We start from the raw sequence: 17,138 nt of genomic DNA on the forward strand, positions 1-17,138 counted from the left end.
AACCACACTCTCATCAAGCTCTAAGAAACATATGGTTCTCGGAATGTTATGTGCTAGCTGGAAGATATTTCATCCCTAATAATCTTGATGAATATACTATCTTTCAACAGAGACATGCTTAAACTCCTTCTTCGGCTCTTACGAGTCTGCGAGAACTGGGAGAGGTAAATAAACACAGGTGCGTGGTCCGAAATGACTATATTACCTATGGTAGAACTGACAGTGATATCCACTAGTGACTGAGATTAGGAAGTAATCAATCCTAGTGTAAACAATATGAGGAGAAAAAATATAATAGTCCCTCCAATCTGTGTGCATTAAACTCCAGGTGTCTTTTAAACCTAGGTCTTCAGCTAGTAGTCTTATTGCAGCTGCAGATTTACCCTCCACACTATTTCTCAGCTGAGACTTGTCCAGATCTTGGTCTAGGATCTGATTGAAATCGCTCCCCCCAATATTATTGAGATGTCTCCCAATTCTAAAACAGTTTGAGATAACCCATGACAAAAATCGAGCATGTTTGCAATAGGTGCATATATATTGCATAGAACAACTGATGTTCCCATCAGGAGCCCAAACACTATTATATAGAGACCGTCTCAGTTAGAACATTAGTTTCTGTAAAGTTGACAGTCTTGTGTATGAGAACAGATACGCCTTGTTTTTACCTGTACCTGGGCTAGAGAAAGCCTTTTATTCAAATGTGTCTCCTGGACAAAAGCTATATCAGCTTTAGATTCATTGAGATATGCTAACGTTTTCTATTATTGATTATATGATTATCCCATTTGAAAATTCCAGCTGGCTACTTTTAATTCAGCTCAGTCTGTCAATAGCTAGGTTTCTATCCAATTGGCAACAGATTTTCATGCAAATATTTAACAATCGGCATAAAAACAATGTGCGCATTTTCCCACCATATAAGAAGTTATGCGTGATGACGTAGTGCACATAAAAATACCTTTTGTGGTTAAATTCCCATTTACCAAATAAAAAACACGAATTAAATGGGTTTCCATCGCATTTTAAACTGTACTGACGGTTTTCTCACTAAAAATGTTGCGTTATATAGCGAGTGTGCCAACAGCCCGCAGTATGCTGTTGGCTACAGTGCACGTCTAGCCTACGTGATGAGATTATTATGGACAAAAGAGCAAAATAATTTTTACTTGCCAAACGCAAATGTGTCACCAGAATAAGAATAAAACTCTCGATAATGACTGAAAAGGAGCATCAAGCTCATCACCTTGCAGTTTCACCATCATGTGAAGTTCATCATAATTGATTTCATCTGTAGCCTAATAAACTGCTTGCTTTCCAGATGATTCGTAGTGGGAGGACCACACGACCTGTCACATTTCCACATTTTGTTAAGTTACAGCCTTATTCTAAACTGGATTAAATAAACTGTTTTCCTCATCAATCTATACACAATACCCAATAATGAGAAAGTGAAAACAGGTTTCTAGAATTATTTTCTAATGTATTAACCCATTCAGACACTTTTCTATGAGTCTCGAAATTGACCTGTTTCTATTGATCATCCTTGAGATGTTTTTGCAACTATGGTAAATTAAATTGATTGGACATGACTTGGAAAGGTACACACCTGTCTATATAAGATCCCACAGCTGACAAATTAAATTGATTGGCCTTCCCTGTAGCTCAGTTGGTAGAGCATGGTGTTTGCAACACCAGGGTTGTGGGTTCGACTCCCACGGGGGGCCAGCACAGAAAAAAAAAAAAAGAAAAAAAAAAAAAAACATGTATGAAATGTATGCATTCACTACTGTAAGTCGCTCTGGATAAGAGCGTCTGCTAAATGACTCAAATGCAAATGTAACTTGGAAAGGCACACACCTGTCTATATAAGGTCCCACAGTTGACAGTGCATGTCAGAGCAAAAACCAAGCCAAGAGGTCAAAGGAATTGTCCGTAGAGCTCCGAAAGAGGATTGCGTCGACACACAGATCTGGGGAAGGGTACCAAAAAATTCTGCAACATTGAAGGTCCACGAGGATAACAGTCTCCTCTATCATTCTTAAATGGAAGAAGTTTGGAACCACCAAGACTCTTCCTAATGCTGGCCGCCCGGACCAAACTGTACAATCGGGGGAAAAGGGCCTTGGTCAGGGAGGTGACCAAGAACCCGATGGTCACTCTGACAGAGCTCCAGAGTTCTTCTGTGGAGATGGGAGAACCTTCCAGAAGGACAACCATCTCTGCAGCACTCCACCAATCAGGCCTTTATGGTAGAGTGGGCAGACGAAAGCCATTGAAGATTGAACTCTTTGGCCTGAATGCCAAGCGTCACGTCTGGAGGAAACCTGGCACCATCCCTATGGTAAAGCATGGTGGTGGCAGCACCATGCTGTGGGGACGTTTTTCAGCGGCAGGGACTAGGAGACTAGTCAGAAAGCGAAAGATGAATGGCGCAAAGTACAGAGAGATCCTTGATGAAAACCTGCTCCAGACCTCAGACTGGGGTGAAGGTTCATCTTCCAACAGGACAACGACCCTAAGCACACAGCCAAGACAATGCAGGAGTGGCTTCAGGACAAGTCTCTGAATGTTCTTGAGTGGTCCAGCCAGAGGCCGGACTTGAACCCGATCTAATATCTCTGGAGAGACCTAAAAATAGCTCTGCCTCGATGCTTTCCATCCAACCTGACAGCTTGAGAGGATCTGCAGAGAAGAATGGGAGAAACTCCCCAAATACAGGTGTGCCAGGCGCCATACCCAAGAAGACTCGAGGCTGTAATCGCTGCCAAAGGTGATTCAAAAAAGTAGAGTAAAGTGTCTGAATACTTATGTAAATGTGTTATTTCAGTTTTTTTTTAATACATTTGTAAAAAAATTCTAGAAACCTGTTTTTGCTTTGTCATTATTGTTTGAAGATTGATGAGGGGGAAAAATGATATAATCCATTTTAGAATAAGGCTGTAATGTAACAAAATGTGGAAAAGTCAAGGGGTCTGAATACTTTCCAAATGCACTGTAAATGGAATTTATAAATTTAAGAGAGTCACCCTAATTTCACTCTCCGACAACCTGACACTCTATGCAACTGCAATACCCATGTCAGTTATAGTAGGCTTTTTGAAGGCTTTCTCTCACCTATAAGTAGAGCCCTGTATTTTGGTTGATCATGTCACATGACCTGGATTTTAAAAATGCTTTAAAGCCTCTTCATCAAAAGTTCTATATATGACAGATGGCCCAGCATCATCCTCAGACAATTGCTTAAATTTTTGGTCTAATATTCATTTCTGAAAAATTAGACCCCCCTCCCACAAATCCAACTCCAGTAACTTAAATTAGGAGAGAGGCGTGGGTGTAACGATCGTCGTATGAATTGGACCAAGGCGCAGCGGGTTGAGTGCTCATTTTGACGTTTATTTTAAATAATCACAACACTTCACAAAAACAAGAAAACATGAAAACGGACGACAACATAACAGTTTGCAGGCTAACCCTAGCAGTGCAAAACACAATCTCCCACAATCCCCAAAATAAACAAACTCCTAATTATAGGACCTTCAATCAGAGGCAACGATAACCAGCTGCCTCCAATTGAAGGCCCCAATCCCAAATACTAAACATAGAAATAAACACCCTAGAAACAGACATAGAACTGTACAACATAAAACTAAACCAAAAACCCCAGAAACATAAATAAAACGCCCCTCTACATAAACACACACTCAAAACCATATAAAACAAATACCCCCTGCCACGTCCTGACCAAACTATAATAACAAATAACCCCTTTACTGGTCAGGACGTGACAGTACCCCCCCCCCAAAGGTGCAGACCCCGGATGCACCTGACAACAAAAATACCCACAAAATAAACCCCTAAACTAAAGGGAGGGAAGGGAGGGTGGCTGCCATCACAGACGGCTCCAGTGCTACACCCCCCTACCCAAACCTCCTACAGTGGAGGTGGCTCAGGCTCAGGCCTTAGTCCCCTACCTGACCAGTCCACCCCCACTGAATACCTCTGCCTGAAGTTTGTCACTGTGGACCCTGGACTGTACTCTGGGAGCTCGGGACTGTAGGACGACTCTGGGAGCTCCGGACTGTAGGACGACTCTCTTGGTTCCGGACTGTAGGACGACTCTCTTGGTTCCGGACTGTAGGACGACTCTCTTGGTTCCGGACAGTGGGGCCCGTCTCTCCTGGTTCCGGACAGTGGGCCGTCTCTCCTGGTTCCGGACAGTGGGCCGTCTCTCTTGGTTCTGGACACTCTGGACGAGGCACTGTTGCCGGACACTCTGGACGAGGCACTGTTGCCGGACACTCTGGACGAGGCACTGTTGCCGGACACTCTGGACGAGGCACTGTTACCGGACACTCTGGATGATGTACTGTCGTCGGAAGCTCGGGACTGGGCTGACGCACTGGAAGCCTGATGCGTGGGGCTGGTCGTGGAGGTACCAGACTGGGGACACGCACCTCAGGGCTAGTGCGGGAGGCAGGAACAGGACGTACTGGACTGGGCTGATGCACTGGAAGCCTAGTGCGTGGGGCTGGTACTGGAGGTATCAGACTGGAGACACACACCTCACGGCTAGTGCGAGGAGCGGGAACAGGATACACTGGGCCGTGAAGACGCACTGGCGGTCTTGAGCGCAGTACTGGCTCCACCCTTACTGGCTGGATGCCTGCTTCCCCCTGGCAAATGCGGGGCACTGGCACCGCGCACACCGGCCTGTGAATACTTGGCCTCGACGCCGTGCGCATCACTCCAAAGCACGGGACCTGACCAGTAATAGGCTGCCTCCAATAAGCATGGGGAGTTGGCTTGGGGCTTAACCCTGGCCCAGCCAAACTGCCCGTGTGCCCCCCCAAAAAAATTATTGGGGGTGCCTCTCCACTTCTACCTGCTTCCCAGGCAGGCTGTCACAATGGTCCAGTAGTTGTTCCCACGTCCAGTCTATCCTTGCCTCTAATACCTCCAGCGACCAGGATGCCATCACCTCTCGAGCGCTCTGCTTTCTCCACTCCAGGTGCTGCTCCCTTCTTTCCCTGGCCCAGGATCCTTGCTCCTCCTGGGACAACTGCTTGGTCCGTTGTTGGTGGGAGGTTCTGTAACGATCGTCGTATGAATTGGACCAAGGCGCAGCGGGTTGAGTGCTCATTTTGACGTTTATTTTAAATAACCACGAACACTTCACAAAAACAAGAAACCGGACTACAACATAACAGTTTGCAGGCTAACCCTAGCAGTGCAAAACACAATCTCCCACAATCCCCAAAACAAACAAACTCCTAATTATAGGACCTTCAATCAGAGGCAACGATAACCAGCTGCCTCCAATTGAAGCCCCAATCCCAAATACTAAACATAGAAATGAACACCCTAGAAACAGACATAGAACTGTACAACATAGAACTAAACCAAAAACCCCGGAAACATAAATAAAACGCCCCTCTACATAAACACACACTCAAAACCATATAAAACAAATACCCCCTGCCACGTCCTGACCAAACTATAATAACAAATAACCCCTTTACTGGTCAGGACGTGACAGTGGGATATAAAAGAAAAAAGTAAAAGATGACTCGTTCCAGTAGCCCAATAACTCTACCTACATTCTAAACCAACATGGTAAGAAATAATCATAGCAATGGCTAAAATAAATAACTTATCTGACAGTCCTTGATGGTCCTGATTCAAACAGATTTTTGGATTCAACAGTCCTCCCTGGTGGTGCATCTCTAGATGAAGGCTGATGCTTCATCTGGTGAGTCAAACTTGTGCTTGATCTCCAGTATTGCAGAACTAACTCAATCCCCCACCATTTCAGATCTGTTTTCACCTGTTTGAAGGCCATCCTCTGGTCTGCAAAGCTGAGTGTGCAAAGCTGTCATCAAGGCAAAGGGTGGCTATTTGAAGAATCTAAAATATACTTTGAGTTGTTTAACACTTTTGTGGTTACTACATGATTCCATATGTGTTATTTCATAGTTTTGATGTCTTCACTATTATTCTACATTGTAGAAAATGTAAAAAACAAAACAAAGAATGAGTAGATGTTCTAAAACTTTTGACCGGTAGTGTATTTAAAATCATGTTCTCAGGACATTTAAGAAAACTTTTCATAAAAACAAAAGAAAACATTAATGACGTTCAAAGAATGTTCTAAGAATGTTATTTAAAAACATATACATTCCGTTCTCGGCATCAACAAAACTCTCTCTGTCCTCTATCTTGTTAAGTGTGTTCAATAGTTTTTGCCGCTCCCACTAATTGGTCTTAATGAGTGCTTATTTCCTTTTGAAATGGGGTCTGTTTGAATAGATTAAAATGATCAGCTTTGTATTAGTTAAAAAACAAGGCACGTTAGCTCCATAATGGTGGCGCAGTGGACAAATTCCCATGGATGGAGAACCGAAGATCTTGGGTTCAAATCTTACTCATTGGTTTAAATCTCACTGATGCTTTGCCACAATATATAAATATATTTTTGCATGATTAATGCCTAAGGAAATTAGTTTCCATGTGTCCTATTTCAAAACAGTTCAACTAAGCTAGCAATGTTGTTGAAACGTTCTCAAAATGTTATTTATCTACCTTCATATATTCTATAATTTCCGTTCTGAGAATGTTAATACAATCTCCCAGGAAAACTTTCAGGGAACCATAGTAAAATGTTCTCAGAACCTCCCTGCAGCCTACAAATAAATTAACGTTCCCAGAACAGGCAGAATTTTGACTTCCGTTCTCAGAACGTTTTATCCATCAGGTAACTCATGGCGTCATTCCCAGAACCAATGGGAAACCAAAAACGTATGTTCCCACAACTTCCAAGGAGCCAAATGTGCTAGCTGGGCTGCCATGTCACCTTTCTCTTCCTCTCACTGCCTGGAAAATCTCCTCCTTCCCCTAACGCAGCATGTTGACCATGTTGTTCCAGCATGGTCGGAATCTCCTGTATGTAGGGGTATCATGTCCTTGTTTTCTGCCATCTCAGGACCGCCCAAGATTTTAATATTATCTCTGTTATCCAAATGATCCATTTTTGCATTTCCTTCTGGATTTCTTCTATCCAGTCTTTCACAGTGATGGCGGCATTTTCCAATGTTGCTATACGGTCCTTTGCTTCGCCAACGCAGTTGCTCAGTGTATACATTTTCCCCATCTTGGTCTTCATTTCTGATGATTCTTATTTTGCAGGGACACACAAATTGCTCTGATTTCTGAGGCAAGAATGCTCAGTGTGGGCTCGCCAGTGGCAGTATCTGGCTTGGCTGGCCTATCTGGCCTGTGAGAAGCGTTCATTTTCTTGCTAAACTTGGGGGGTTGTGTCAGCAGTGAATCCTTTGCGCACTTTGATTTACGGCTATCCCGGATACATTTATTTTTTGTTGTAACAAAGCTGCCTCTCACTTGCATGAGAATAATTATGCTCCAAAATTGCTAAATATCATTGTCAAAATCAATTTAGTGTCGAGTTCCCCGGAGGTCCTCAACTACACAGCCACCCTCGTCGAGCGCACATGTGCCCTCCCTCTTTCTCAACCTCTACTCTCTCTTTCTGTAAGTGAGCTTTGAAAGTAATCACTGTCCATCAAAAGGCTAAGGGAGAGTCACATAACACATTACCAATTAACCAAATTGCCATTTGAAGTGAAAAATAAGACATTGAGAGACTTATTGAACTGACCGTGTGTTATATTGATTTTCTATTGCCTTTAGCTGCAGGCTGTCCCCTTCAATGAAGTGGCGTGTTTACTAAAGGTCTGGCAGTGGACCAATGACATCACACTCTCTAGACAACAGTTTGGTGATATAGAACACTTTTCAAACCATCTGTGAAAATCACTTAACCCCCCAATTTACTGTTGACTTTTCACTAAATAGCCAGGTGTATTGCAAAGAGCATGAGCAGTGGTTTGTGGGACTAGTGAAGAGGTGTGTGTTAACCCTTACTAATGATTTACCTCCAGCAGCATCTGTTGAATGGTTCATTCCCCTCTCTTCCTGCTGTTCATAGTAAAGCCTAAACTCCAACAGAGCTCATAACAGCCACTGAATGTTGTTAGAGCTGACCATCATCAATTAAGATAAACATGACAGATCATTTTAACCAGGATTAACCAAGCATATGAATCCCCATAATCACCAAAATTGCTGTTACAGTTTTAAGAAAGAGTAATAGGCTGATGCCAAGTGATTCAATTCAGATAAAGTGGCGCAGCAGTGGAACTACAACTTCTCCACTGCTGAACGTTTTATTTGTTAATTAAGACTTCAAAGTAACAATATTTATTTACAATGTATTTACAAAACCAAGTCAAATTAGACATAGTGTTTCATACAAAAGGTGCGAATATGTTATTATAATAGAATAAACATAATACACAAAACATACATCATTCAAATTTGACAGATGTACATGGTTAGGGACTTCAATAGTCCCTGTTTATAGATATACTGTAAATAGACATGATAACAGTTCAAGATTATTGCAAGTTACCAGTAAAGGTTTATATATTTAAGGCAACACTAAGCCAACATGGGGGTACATAACATATTAATTAAATACAGGATATAAAATACTCACAATAACAAAGTAACATCAAAAGTAGAGTAATTTCTCTTTACCACAGGTTGTGCCATTACTTCAGTTACGATGAAGAGTTATAGTATAGGGACTGGAACACGACAGACTAGAGGGGGAATAGAGGAGCAACCAAACAAAACATGGAAAATAGAAAAGAGAGATGGAAACACATGTTGTTGCTCTTACTGTCAATGACAACCAAGTATGTAGACTCCACTCTTTGAAGTGCTCTGCAGAACAATGGAGTGTCTCATTACATGTGTTGTGTATTGCTTTCTACTGCAGCATCAAATACAGCACAAGGTGGTCCGCTCTTTTACTTTTCACTTATGACAGAGTGCATAGCTAGCCTACAGACTCTGTCCCCCTGATATTCTCCCTTGCTCTGAGTCTCAAATGTTTGGTGATGACAAGTGTTGTTTCAAGTTGTCATCATGGCTGTCCTGCCTTGATGCCATCAGTACGGGTATTGCTTCTGTCTCTTCCCAGCGAAGCAGGCCATCCAGGTACATAACATCATGGCTGCTGCTGCCCCTGCTCCTGTGCAGTAGAACGCCCAGCCAATCTCACAAGAACCTGGAGACAGACAGACAGACAGACAGACAGACAGACAGACAGACACAAACAGTGAATTAGAATCAGAGCTAACATAGCATAATATGAGCTGTGACCAAATTGAATGACTTGTTAATAATCAACGTGTGACTTGAATATGATGATGTTGTGTGGATGTGACTGTGTGTAGATGTTTGACCCGTACCAAGCTCAAAATGGTTGGATATGTTGCTGCATGTCTGTCGGACTTCCTCACTGTCCCAACCTAGAGGGTAGAGTGCACACCCCGACCCAATCAGCAACGCTGTGCAGAGAGAGAGAGCGGAGAGAGAGAGAGAGAGAGAGAGAGAGAGAGAGAGAGAGAGAGAGAGAGAGAGCATGTGCTAAGCTATGTCATAACAAACCCATCATACAGTGAATAGTGCAGCTTGCATTATTCAAAACCACTTAAGTTAAAAAGCTAACACGTTCCACTATGTCACATGATTTCCTGAGATGGTACTTTCATCAAGAGCCTACGAACACTTCCCAACATATTTATGTGGGCAGTGAAGGCAAAACTTTTACTCCAGCATTGTGGATTTGATATCAAATGTGTTATATGAGGAACCAGTACAGAACGTAACCTTTTATTTGAGGGTATTTTCATACATATCTGTTTTACCATTTACAAATTAATGCATTTTATTTATCTAGTCCCCCCATTTGAAGGTGTCATAAGAATTTGGACTAATTCACTTATAGTATTAAATTTAGCATTTGGTCCCATATTCTTAGCACGCAATGACTACATCAAGCTTGTGACTCGACAAACTTGTTGAATGCATTTGCAGTTTATTTTGGTTGTTTCAGATTATGTTTGCCCAACAGCAATGAATGGTAAATAATGTAGTGTCTAAGGCACTGCATCGCAGTGTTACGGCGTCACTACAGCCTGGGGGTTGTGTCACAACTGGCCGTGACTGCGAGTACCATAGCATGGCGCACAATTAGGCCAGCGTCCGAGTTAGGGGAGGGTTTGACAGGGGGGGCTTTGCTTGGCTCATCGCTCTCTAGCGACTCGAGGGGGTTTGCTTTGCTCATCGCTCTCTAGCGACTCCTTGTGGTAGGCCAGTTGCCTGCAAGCTGACTTCGGTTGTCAGTTGAACGGTGTTTCCTCTGACATATTGGTGCAGCTGGCTTCCGGGGTTAAGCGAGCTGGTGTTAAGAAGCAGTGTGGCTTGGCAGGTCATGTTTCAGAGGACACATGACTCGACTTTCGCCTCTCTCTCGAGCTTGATTGGGGAGTTGCAGCGATGAGACAAGATCGTAATTGGATATTACAAAATTGGGGAGAAAAAGGGCGTAAAAAAATAATGTAGTGTCATTTTGGAATTTAGTATAGACGCAACGATGTGTTTTGATTGGCCAATGCATCTTAACTAAAGTGAGTTTTTCCCCTTCCTCTGTCAATACCCATATTCTTGAACAAAATTTGACACCTCAGCTGAGAACTCCATTCCCTAAATGGTCAGCCGATGGCGCCACGTCTGTTTGCTAGTTTTCTGTCAAAAAGGGGGGTCGAAATATTAGCATTATGCCATAAGCGAGACCTCAGGAGACATTTAAGAAATGACACTCGAATCACAGGAAAGGATAAAATGCTAACAGCTAATAATTATATTTTGTTGGAGGAGAAACAGAAAAGATAGACACAATTAGGTTTATAGATCATACAGTCTCAGTTAACGTGAGAATGTAGAATGTCTTGATTGGAAATCTATTTAGTCTATGTTGAGGAATGTGACGTCGTTCTCTTGTCTAGACTAATTGGCACCGTTAGCAACCAGTAGCTAGCGGCATAAGTTATTAGCTAACTAGCTAACTACATAACGTTATATTCTGACATCATTGACGCTATATATATTTTGTTAAATTGTTAGCAATATTCACAATTGAATTCAAATCAGAATGCTTTAATTTAATATGTTTCTGTTAGCTTATGTTGTAGCTAGGTAGCTAGCTAGCTAACTGTTGTTAGCTAGAAGGCTCCAGAGTTGAATGTCCCTTCCCAGTGACCAACAACTAGCTAGTAACATTATAGCCATAGCTACCTCTCCGACCGGTGATGGCCACAGAGGAGGAATGCCTCTGCTGTCAGGAGTGTGTACAAGGGCAGGGACTGCTAACAGAAATTGAGGAGCATGCATGCCTCCTCGCCCACCCCAGCATTGCACCCCACACTGACAAAGGTATACTTTCCACCTTCCACATGCTGAAGAGGAACTGTAGTAAGCAGCCCAGACCAGAGGGAGCGGGAGGACAGATGTCCATCAGGTTTGTTATTTCATTAAATTCATTACTTTTTTGACAAGTTCCTTTGCTGCACATAAGTTAGCTAACGTTAGCTAGAACCAGTCTAGCTAACTAGCATTAGTAACTTGTCACGCCCTGATCTGTTTCACCTGTCTGTGTGATTGTCTCCACCCCCTCCAGGTGTCGCCCATCTTCCCCATTATCTATCCCCTGTGTATTTATACCTGTGTTCTCTCTTTGTCTGTTGCCAGTTCATTTTGTTCCTCAAACCTACCAGCGTTTTTCTCCTTCATCCTGCCTTGTCTATTTTCCTGTTTTTCTAGTTTTCCCGGTTTTGTCCTTTCTGCCTGCCCTAACCCTGAGCCTGCCTGCTGTCCTGTACCTTTGCCCTCTACTTTGGATTACCGACCCCTACCTGCCCTGACCCTGCCTGCCATCCTGTACCTTTGCCTGCCTGTATTCGAATTAATACACTTTTGTTACTTTGACATTGTCTGCACCTGGGTCTTACCTTCAAACGTGATAGTAACTAGCTGGCAGTAGCCAGCTAACTAGCCACGGTAGCTAGCTAGACTGGTTCTACCTAGCTAGCTGACTTGCGTCACCAGGTCACGTTAACCTTACATTAATTCATTTCCATACGAATAGCTAGCTACATTGTGAAAAAGTAATGAAACAATTTAGCTAGCTACCAAACAAACTTTCCCATACTGATGTACTCATACCTTTCTGAAAAGCCCATGGCTTTGTATAAAGACATGTTCATTCAACGTTTTGTGTGGAGGATGTAGCATAACTGGAAGGAATGTCACTTTTTATTTTCACCCATTCAAACCTACCCATTCATTTAAAAAAATCCCCCAGCCCCACATATTGCAATTATCAATGGCAATGATGGTATCGGGAGAGACAGAACCTGTTACCAGGTGAGGGACATGAATGTCTTGCTATCTATGGTGCCCGACAGATATTTGTTTAGTTCTTTGTAGACAATTCTGCCTGCCTTCTGGTGCCTGGAGTGGGTCATGCGAGGATAGTGGCTGGGGCCAGAACCCCAAGTGGTGCTGTGGCATGTGTTGTCAGCTCCACCAGGAGCAAATTCCCCTTTCCTGGTGGGCACTACGTGGGGTTCCTGGAGGTTGAGGATTCGCAAGATATATAATATATTAAATGTTTTATTAAACAAAAGTATAAAAACAGGCCAACTGCACGTCCTTGTCATTATTCGATTCATAACTTTGGTGAGGGGTTTGAAACAGTGGAACAGGTTTAGAGGAGGGTAAATAAATCAGGCCACAAAAGTAAAATGCATGCTTTATTCAGATACACAGATGTCTCCAACTACAGACTCGTGCTGTGAACTTCAGGTAGCCACTATTCATGGTGGGCAGGGTAGCCCTAACCCTACTGAGAAGACTGGTGGTACCTGCAGGGAAGAAAATACAGACAGAGAAAAGTCAGGTAGTAATAAGTCTTACCAGGTACCATTGGTCTCTAAAAATCCATTCTCTCCTACATCCACATCTCTGTGACTGGGAAAGTAATACCTTGACACAATATGTAAGGTCAGGGTTAAGTTTAAAATAAGGGTTATGGTAAGGGTTAAGGTTAGTGCTAGGGTTAAGTTTAGGGTTAGGATAAGGGTTACGGCTAGAGCTAGGGTTAGTAGGTAGAAATGTTACTGATGGTCTGTAGCAGAGGTGGGACCAGTTCACTATTATTCGAGTCACAAGCAAGTCTCAAGTCACAAGCTCCGAGTCTCAAGTTGAGTCCCAAGTAGAATGGGTTGAGTCAAGTCCAAGTCGTGCATTCTAAGGGCAAGTCAAGTCAAGACAAGTTTTTCAAGTCAAGTCTCAAGTCAAGTAAAAAAAATATATAATGGAAAAAAATGTAACACGAGGAATAAATACACAATGAGCAATGATAGCTTGACTATATACATGGGGTACCAGTATCAAGTCGATGTGCAGGGGTACAAGGAAATTGAGGTAGATATGTACATATAGTAGTGCAATGACTTTGACTACAAATCATTGTCTATTTATTGAGGCTACCAGACAGCCCTTTACATTATTTTGGCTACAACACATTTTGATGATGTAATTGTCAGCAGAAGACAAGGCATGTTGACGTGCTCTGTGTAGATTTACACTGATTGTACAAGACATTAAGAACACCTGCTCTTTCCATGACATAGACTGACCAGGTGAAAGCTATGATCCCTTATTGATGTCACTTGTTAAATCCACTTCAAATCAGTGTAGATGAATGGGAGGAGACATGTTAAAGAACGATTTTTAAGCCTTGAGACATGGATTGTGTAAGTGTGTCATTCAGGGTGAATGGGTAAGACAAGCTATTTAATGGGGTATTGTAGTAGGTGCCAGTCGCACCTGTTTGTGTCAAGAACTGCAACACTGTTGGGTTTTTCACGCTTAACAGTTTCACGTGTGTATCAAGAATGGTCCACCAGGACCTGAAACAAGGATATGCATATTATTGATACCTTTTTAAAGGAAACACTTTGAAGTTTGTGGAAATGTGAAATTAATGTAGAATATAACATTAGATCTGGTAAAAGACAATACAAAGAAATAAACATGCGTTTTCAATTTTTTTTATCATCTTTGAAATGCAAGAGAAAGGCCATAATATACGGGATCAATATCATGCCAAATGTAAATCACTTTCCACAAATGTAAATCACCAATCCACAAATGTAAATCACTTTCCACAAATGTAAATCATTTTCCACAAATGTAAATCGCTATCCACAAATGCTGTTCACTATCCACAAACAAACACATTTTGATTTGTATTTGTAAATCGAGGGCCTTAAGTAAAATGACTGCCATAAAGATATGCACATAGGAGAGATATGCACAAACATGACAGATATGGCAAACCTGCAACTCCATATTTGGAAGAGTTTAGGTCACTGGACTTTTGTCAGGGATTCAATGAGAACAAAAAGACAAGTTCTCATACCTAGAAAAACGTTCTCATGGCAGAAATCGATTTGTAGTCGTAGAAAACAGTTATCACGCGTATAAAAAAGTTAGCACGCATAGAAAGCGATTTGTAGTCTATAAAAAAAGTTGATCCAATAATGCTGTTGACCAGGATCAGTCGTTGGTGCGGAAACAAGTGGGTGAGTGTAACCGGTGTGAAATGGCTAGTTAGTTAGCGGTGTGCGCTAATAGCGTTTCAATGAAGTAGGTGTTTCCTTTGCTCTGCAAGGGCTGCGGAATGTTGTTGAGCAATGGGTAACGATGCTTTGACGGTGACTTGTCGATGTGTGTAGAGGGTCCCTGGTTCAAGCACAGGATGGGGCGAGGAGAGGGACTGAAGCAATACTGTTACAAAGTCTGATCCCATATCCTACACCTCCCCTCTACCTTTTACATGCCTCTCCTGGGGAAATAGTTAGAGGCCTCAGGAATACTTGTCTCCTTAATGCTCATCGTCTGTGCAACATGAGACAGCAGATGGATTATAATCACTTACAATGTATGACATGTGCTATCACACTGGCCAGCTAATTCAACTATTTGGGTGATGAACGGGTGTACACCGCAATAATGTTGCAAATATAGAGTAATCTAGGGCTATGGTTTTGATTATTTACGTTGGACATAGTATGGGTACAAATATGGTTAACATATTTGTCATGGCAGTTTGAAGGAGCGGACCAAGATGCAGCGTTTTCGTAGTTCCACATGTTTTATTAAATTAGTGTGTAACGGTCGTCGTACGTAATGGACCAAGGCGCAGCGGGTTGAGTGCTCATCAAATCAAATCAAAATCAAATTTATTTTGAACACGTAACAAACAAAACAAGAAAACGATCGAACAGTATTGCAGGCTAACACACAGCAGTGCAACATCAACTTCCCACAAAGGGACAGGTGAAACAGGGCTACCTAAGTATGACTCTCAATTAGTAACAACGATGTACAGCTGTTCCTGATTGAGAGCCATACCAGGCCAACACAAAGAAATACACAACATAGACAGATCCTAGAAATACAAAACATAGAACATAACCAAAAACCCCGGAATACTCTAAACCAACACCCCTCTACATAAACACATATACTAACAAACCCCAAACCACATAAAACAAACACATTCCCCTGCCACGTCCTGACCAAACTACAATAACAAATAACCCCTTAACTGGTCAGGATGTGACACAGTGAAACCGAATGCAACCATTAAACATTACAAGTATATACAAAACAACAAACCGTGACGCTGGAGGAACAAAAACCTCACGAAGAACAATCACCCACAAACACCTGTGGGACAAACCTAACTTAAATAGGACCTCCAATTAGAGACAATGACAACCTGCTGCCTCTAATTGGAGTTCATGCCAAACACCACCAACATAGAAATGCAAACCTAGAACCAAAACATAGACATACAAAACCCAGACAAACACCCCCTGTCACGCCCTAACCTATTCTACCATAGAAAATAACACTCACTATGGTCAGGACGTGACAATATTAGGGTTAAAATACTATAATTTATGCAGCCTTGAAAGGCAGGCATCAAAATGGCCGAACGAGAGGCTGCCAGCAGTTTATAGAAATCGCTTTCTACGGGTACAAACCTTTTTTCAATGACTACAAATCGCTTTCTACCGTGAGAACTTGTTTTCTATGTGTGAGAACTTCTTGTCTACGCGTGAGAACTTCTAGTGTTTTTCTTGTCGTTAAATCCCTGCCAAAAGTGCGGTGACCTAAGCGCTTCCAAATATAAAGTTGCAGGTTTGCCATATCTGTCATGTTTGCGCATATCTCTCCTATGTGCAAATCTTTATGGCAGTCATTTTACTTAAGGCCCTCGATTTACAAATACAAATCATAAGGTGTTTGCTTGTAGATAGTGAATTGCACAGGGCGGCAGGTAGCCTAGTGGTTAGAGCGTTGGACTAGTAACCAACTAGTGCCTATTTTCAATGTTAGCTAGTTAGACACGAATAAAGCGACACTTATGCCTCGATCATACCTACAGCGTCACTGCTCAATATCATATGCAGCATAATCTGGCTATGTTTTAGGGACTCCTGAGAAAACCAGCAAACCAGGCTGTCGTCTCGGGAAACAGAGGATGTAAAGAATCTAGCTAGCCAAAGCATTTACTGCAAATTGAATGTACAATTGTGTAAGCTTACCTTGCCATGCAATGCAGCTGAAGTAACATAGCTAGCTAACTATTTACTTGTTATTGCGTAGTGGAGGATACAAATAACTGTATGCCTATGCATGTGTAGCTAGCTACAGTATGCATGTGTAGCTAGCTACAGCTATCATAGTTGTTGTATCAACTTCAAGACTGAATGGCATTAATGAAGCCTATGGATTGAGTAGAATATAATAACTTGATTGTGCCAAGGAAGCAAGTTCTATATACATGTACTGTAGTTATTACCACGCATGAGATCCCCACATTGTAGCCTGTACATTGAATACATTCACTGATCATGTACTCTTCCTTGGCAAATAAAGGTGTGGTTCAGGTATGAATCTCTGTGAGACATTCTTTTTCAGTCATATCCAACACCAGGTGTATCAAACTCCATTATTTGAATGATGCTGTAACTATGCAATAGACTTGAAACATGATTTAAGTAAAGGCTGATTTGTAATTCATATATACAGAAACAAAACTATGCATATCTAACTCCCTTCATCTGAATTAA

At 42.1% G+C, this 17,138-nt stretch overlaps 1 protein-coding gene across 3 annotated transcripts in view; it reads right to left on the reverse strand.

Moving 5' to 3' along the window:
- Positions 1–8,185: 8,185 nt before the first annotated feature.
- Positions 8,186–17,138, reverse strand: part of lhfpl6 (LHFPL tetraspan subfamily member 6) — a 61,708-nt gene continuing 52,755 nt past the window's right edge. For 2 of the 3 annotated variants that reach the window (XM_014195872.3, XM_014195871.3), the window contains exons 3-4: positions 9,336–9,434; positions 8,186–9,151 (exon numbers count right to left, since the gene is read on the reverse strand). In XM_014195872.3, coding sequence (XP_014051347.1) covers positions 9,033–9,151; positions 9,336–9,434 — 218 coding nt within the window. In that variant the 3' untranslated portion in view covers positions 8,186–9,032. Of the gene's footprint in view, positions 9,152–9,335; positions 9,435–12,727; positions 12,852–17,138 lie in introns of those variants that run through there. The other variant, XM_014195873.3, reaches the window with a different exon arrangement.

This window comes from Salmo salar, chromosome 04 (assembly GCF_965601325.2).
Source record: "Salmo salar chromosome 04, fSalSal1, whole genome shotgun sequence".
In the NCBI taxonomy this organism is placed as follows: Eukaryota; Metazoa; Chordata; class Actinopteri; order Salmoniformes; family Salmonidae; genus Salmo; species Salmo salar.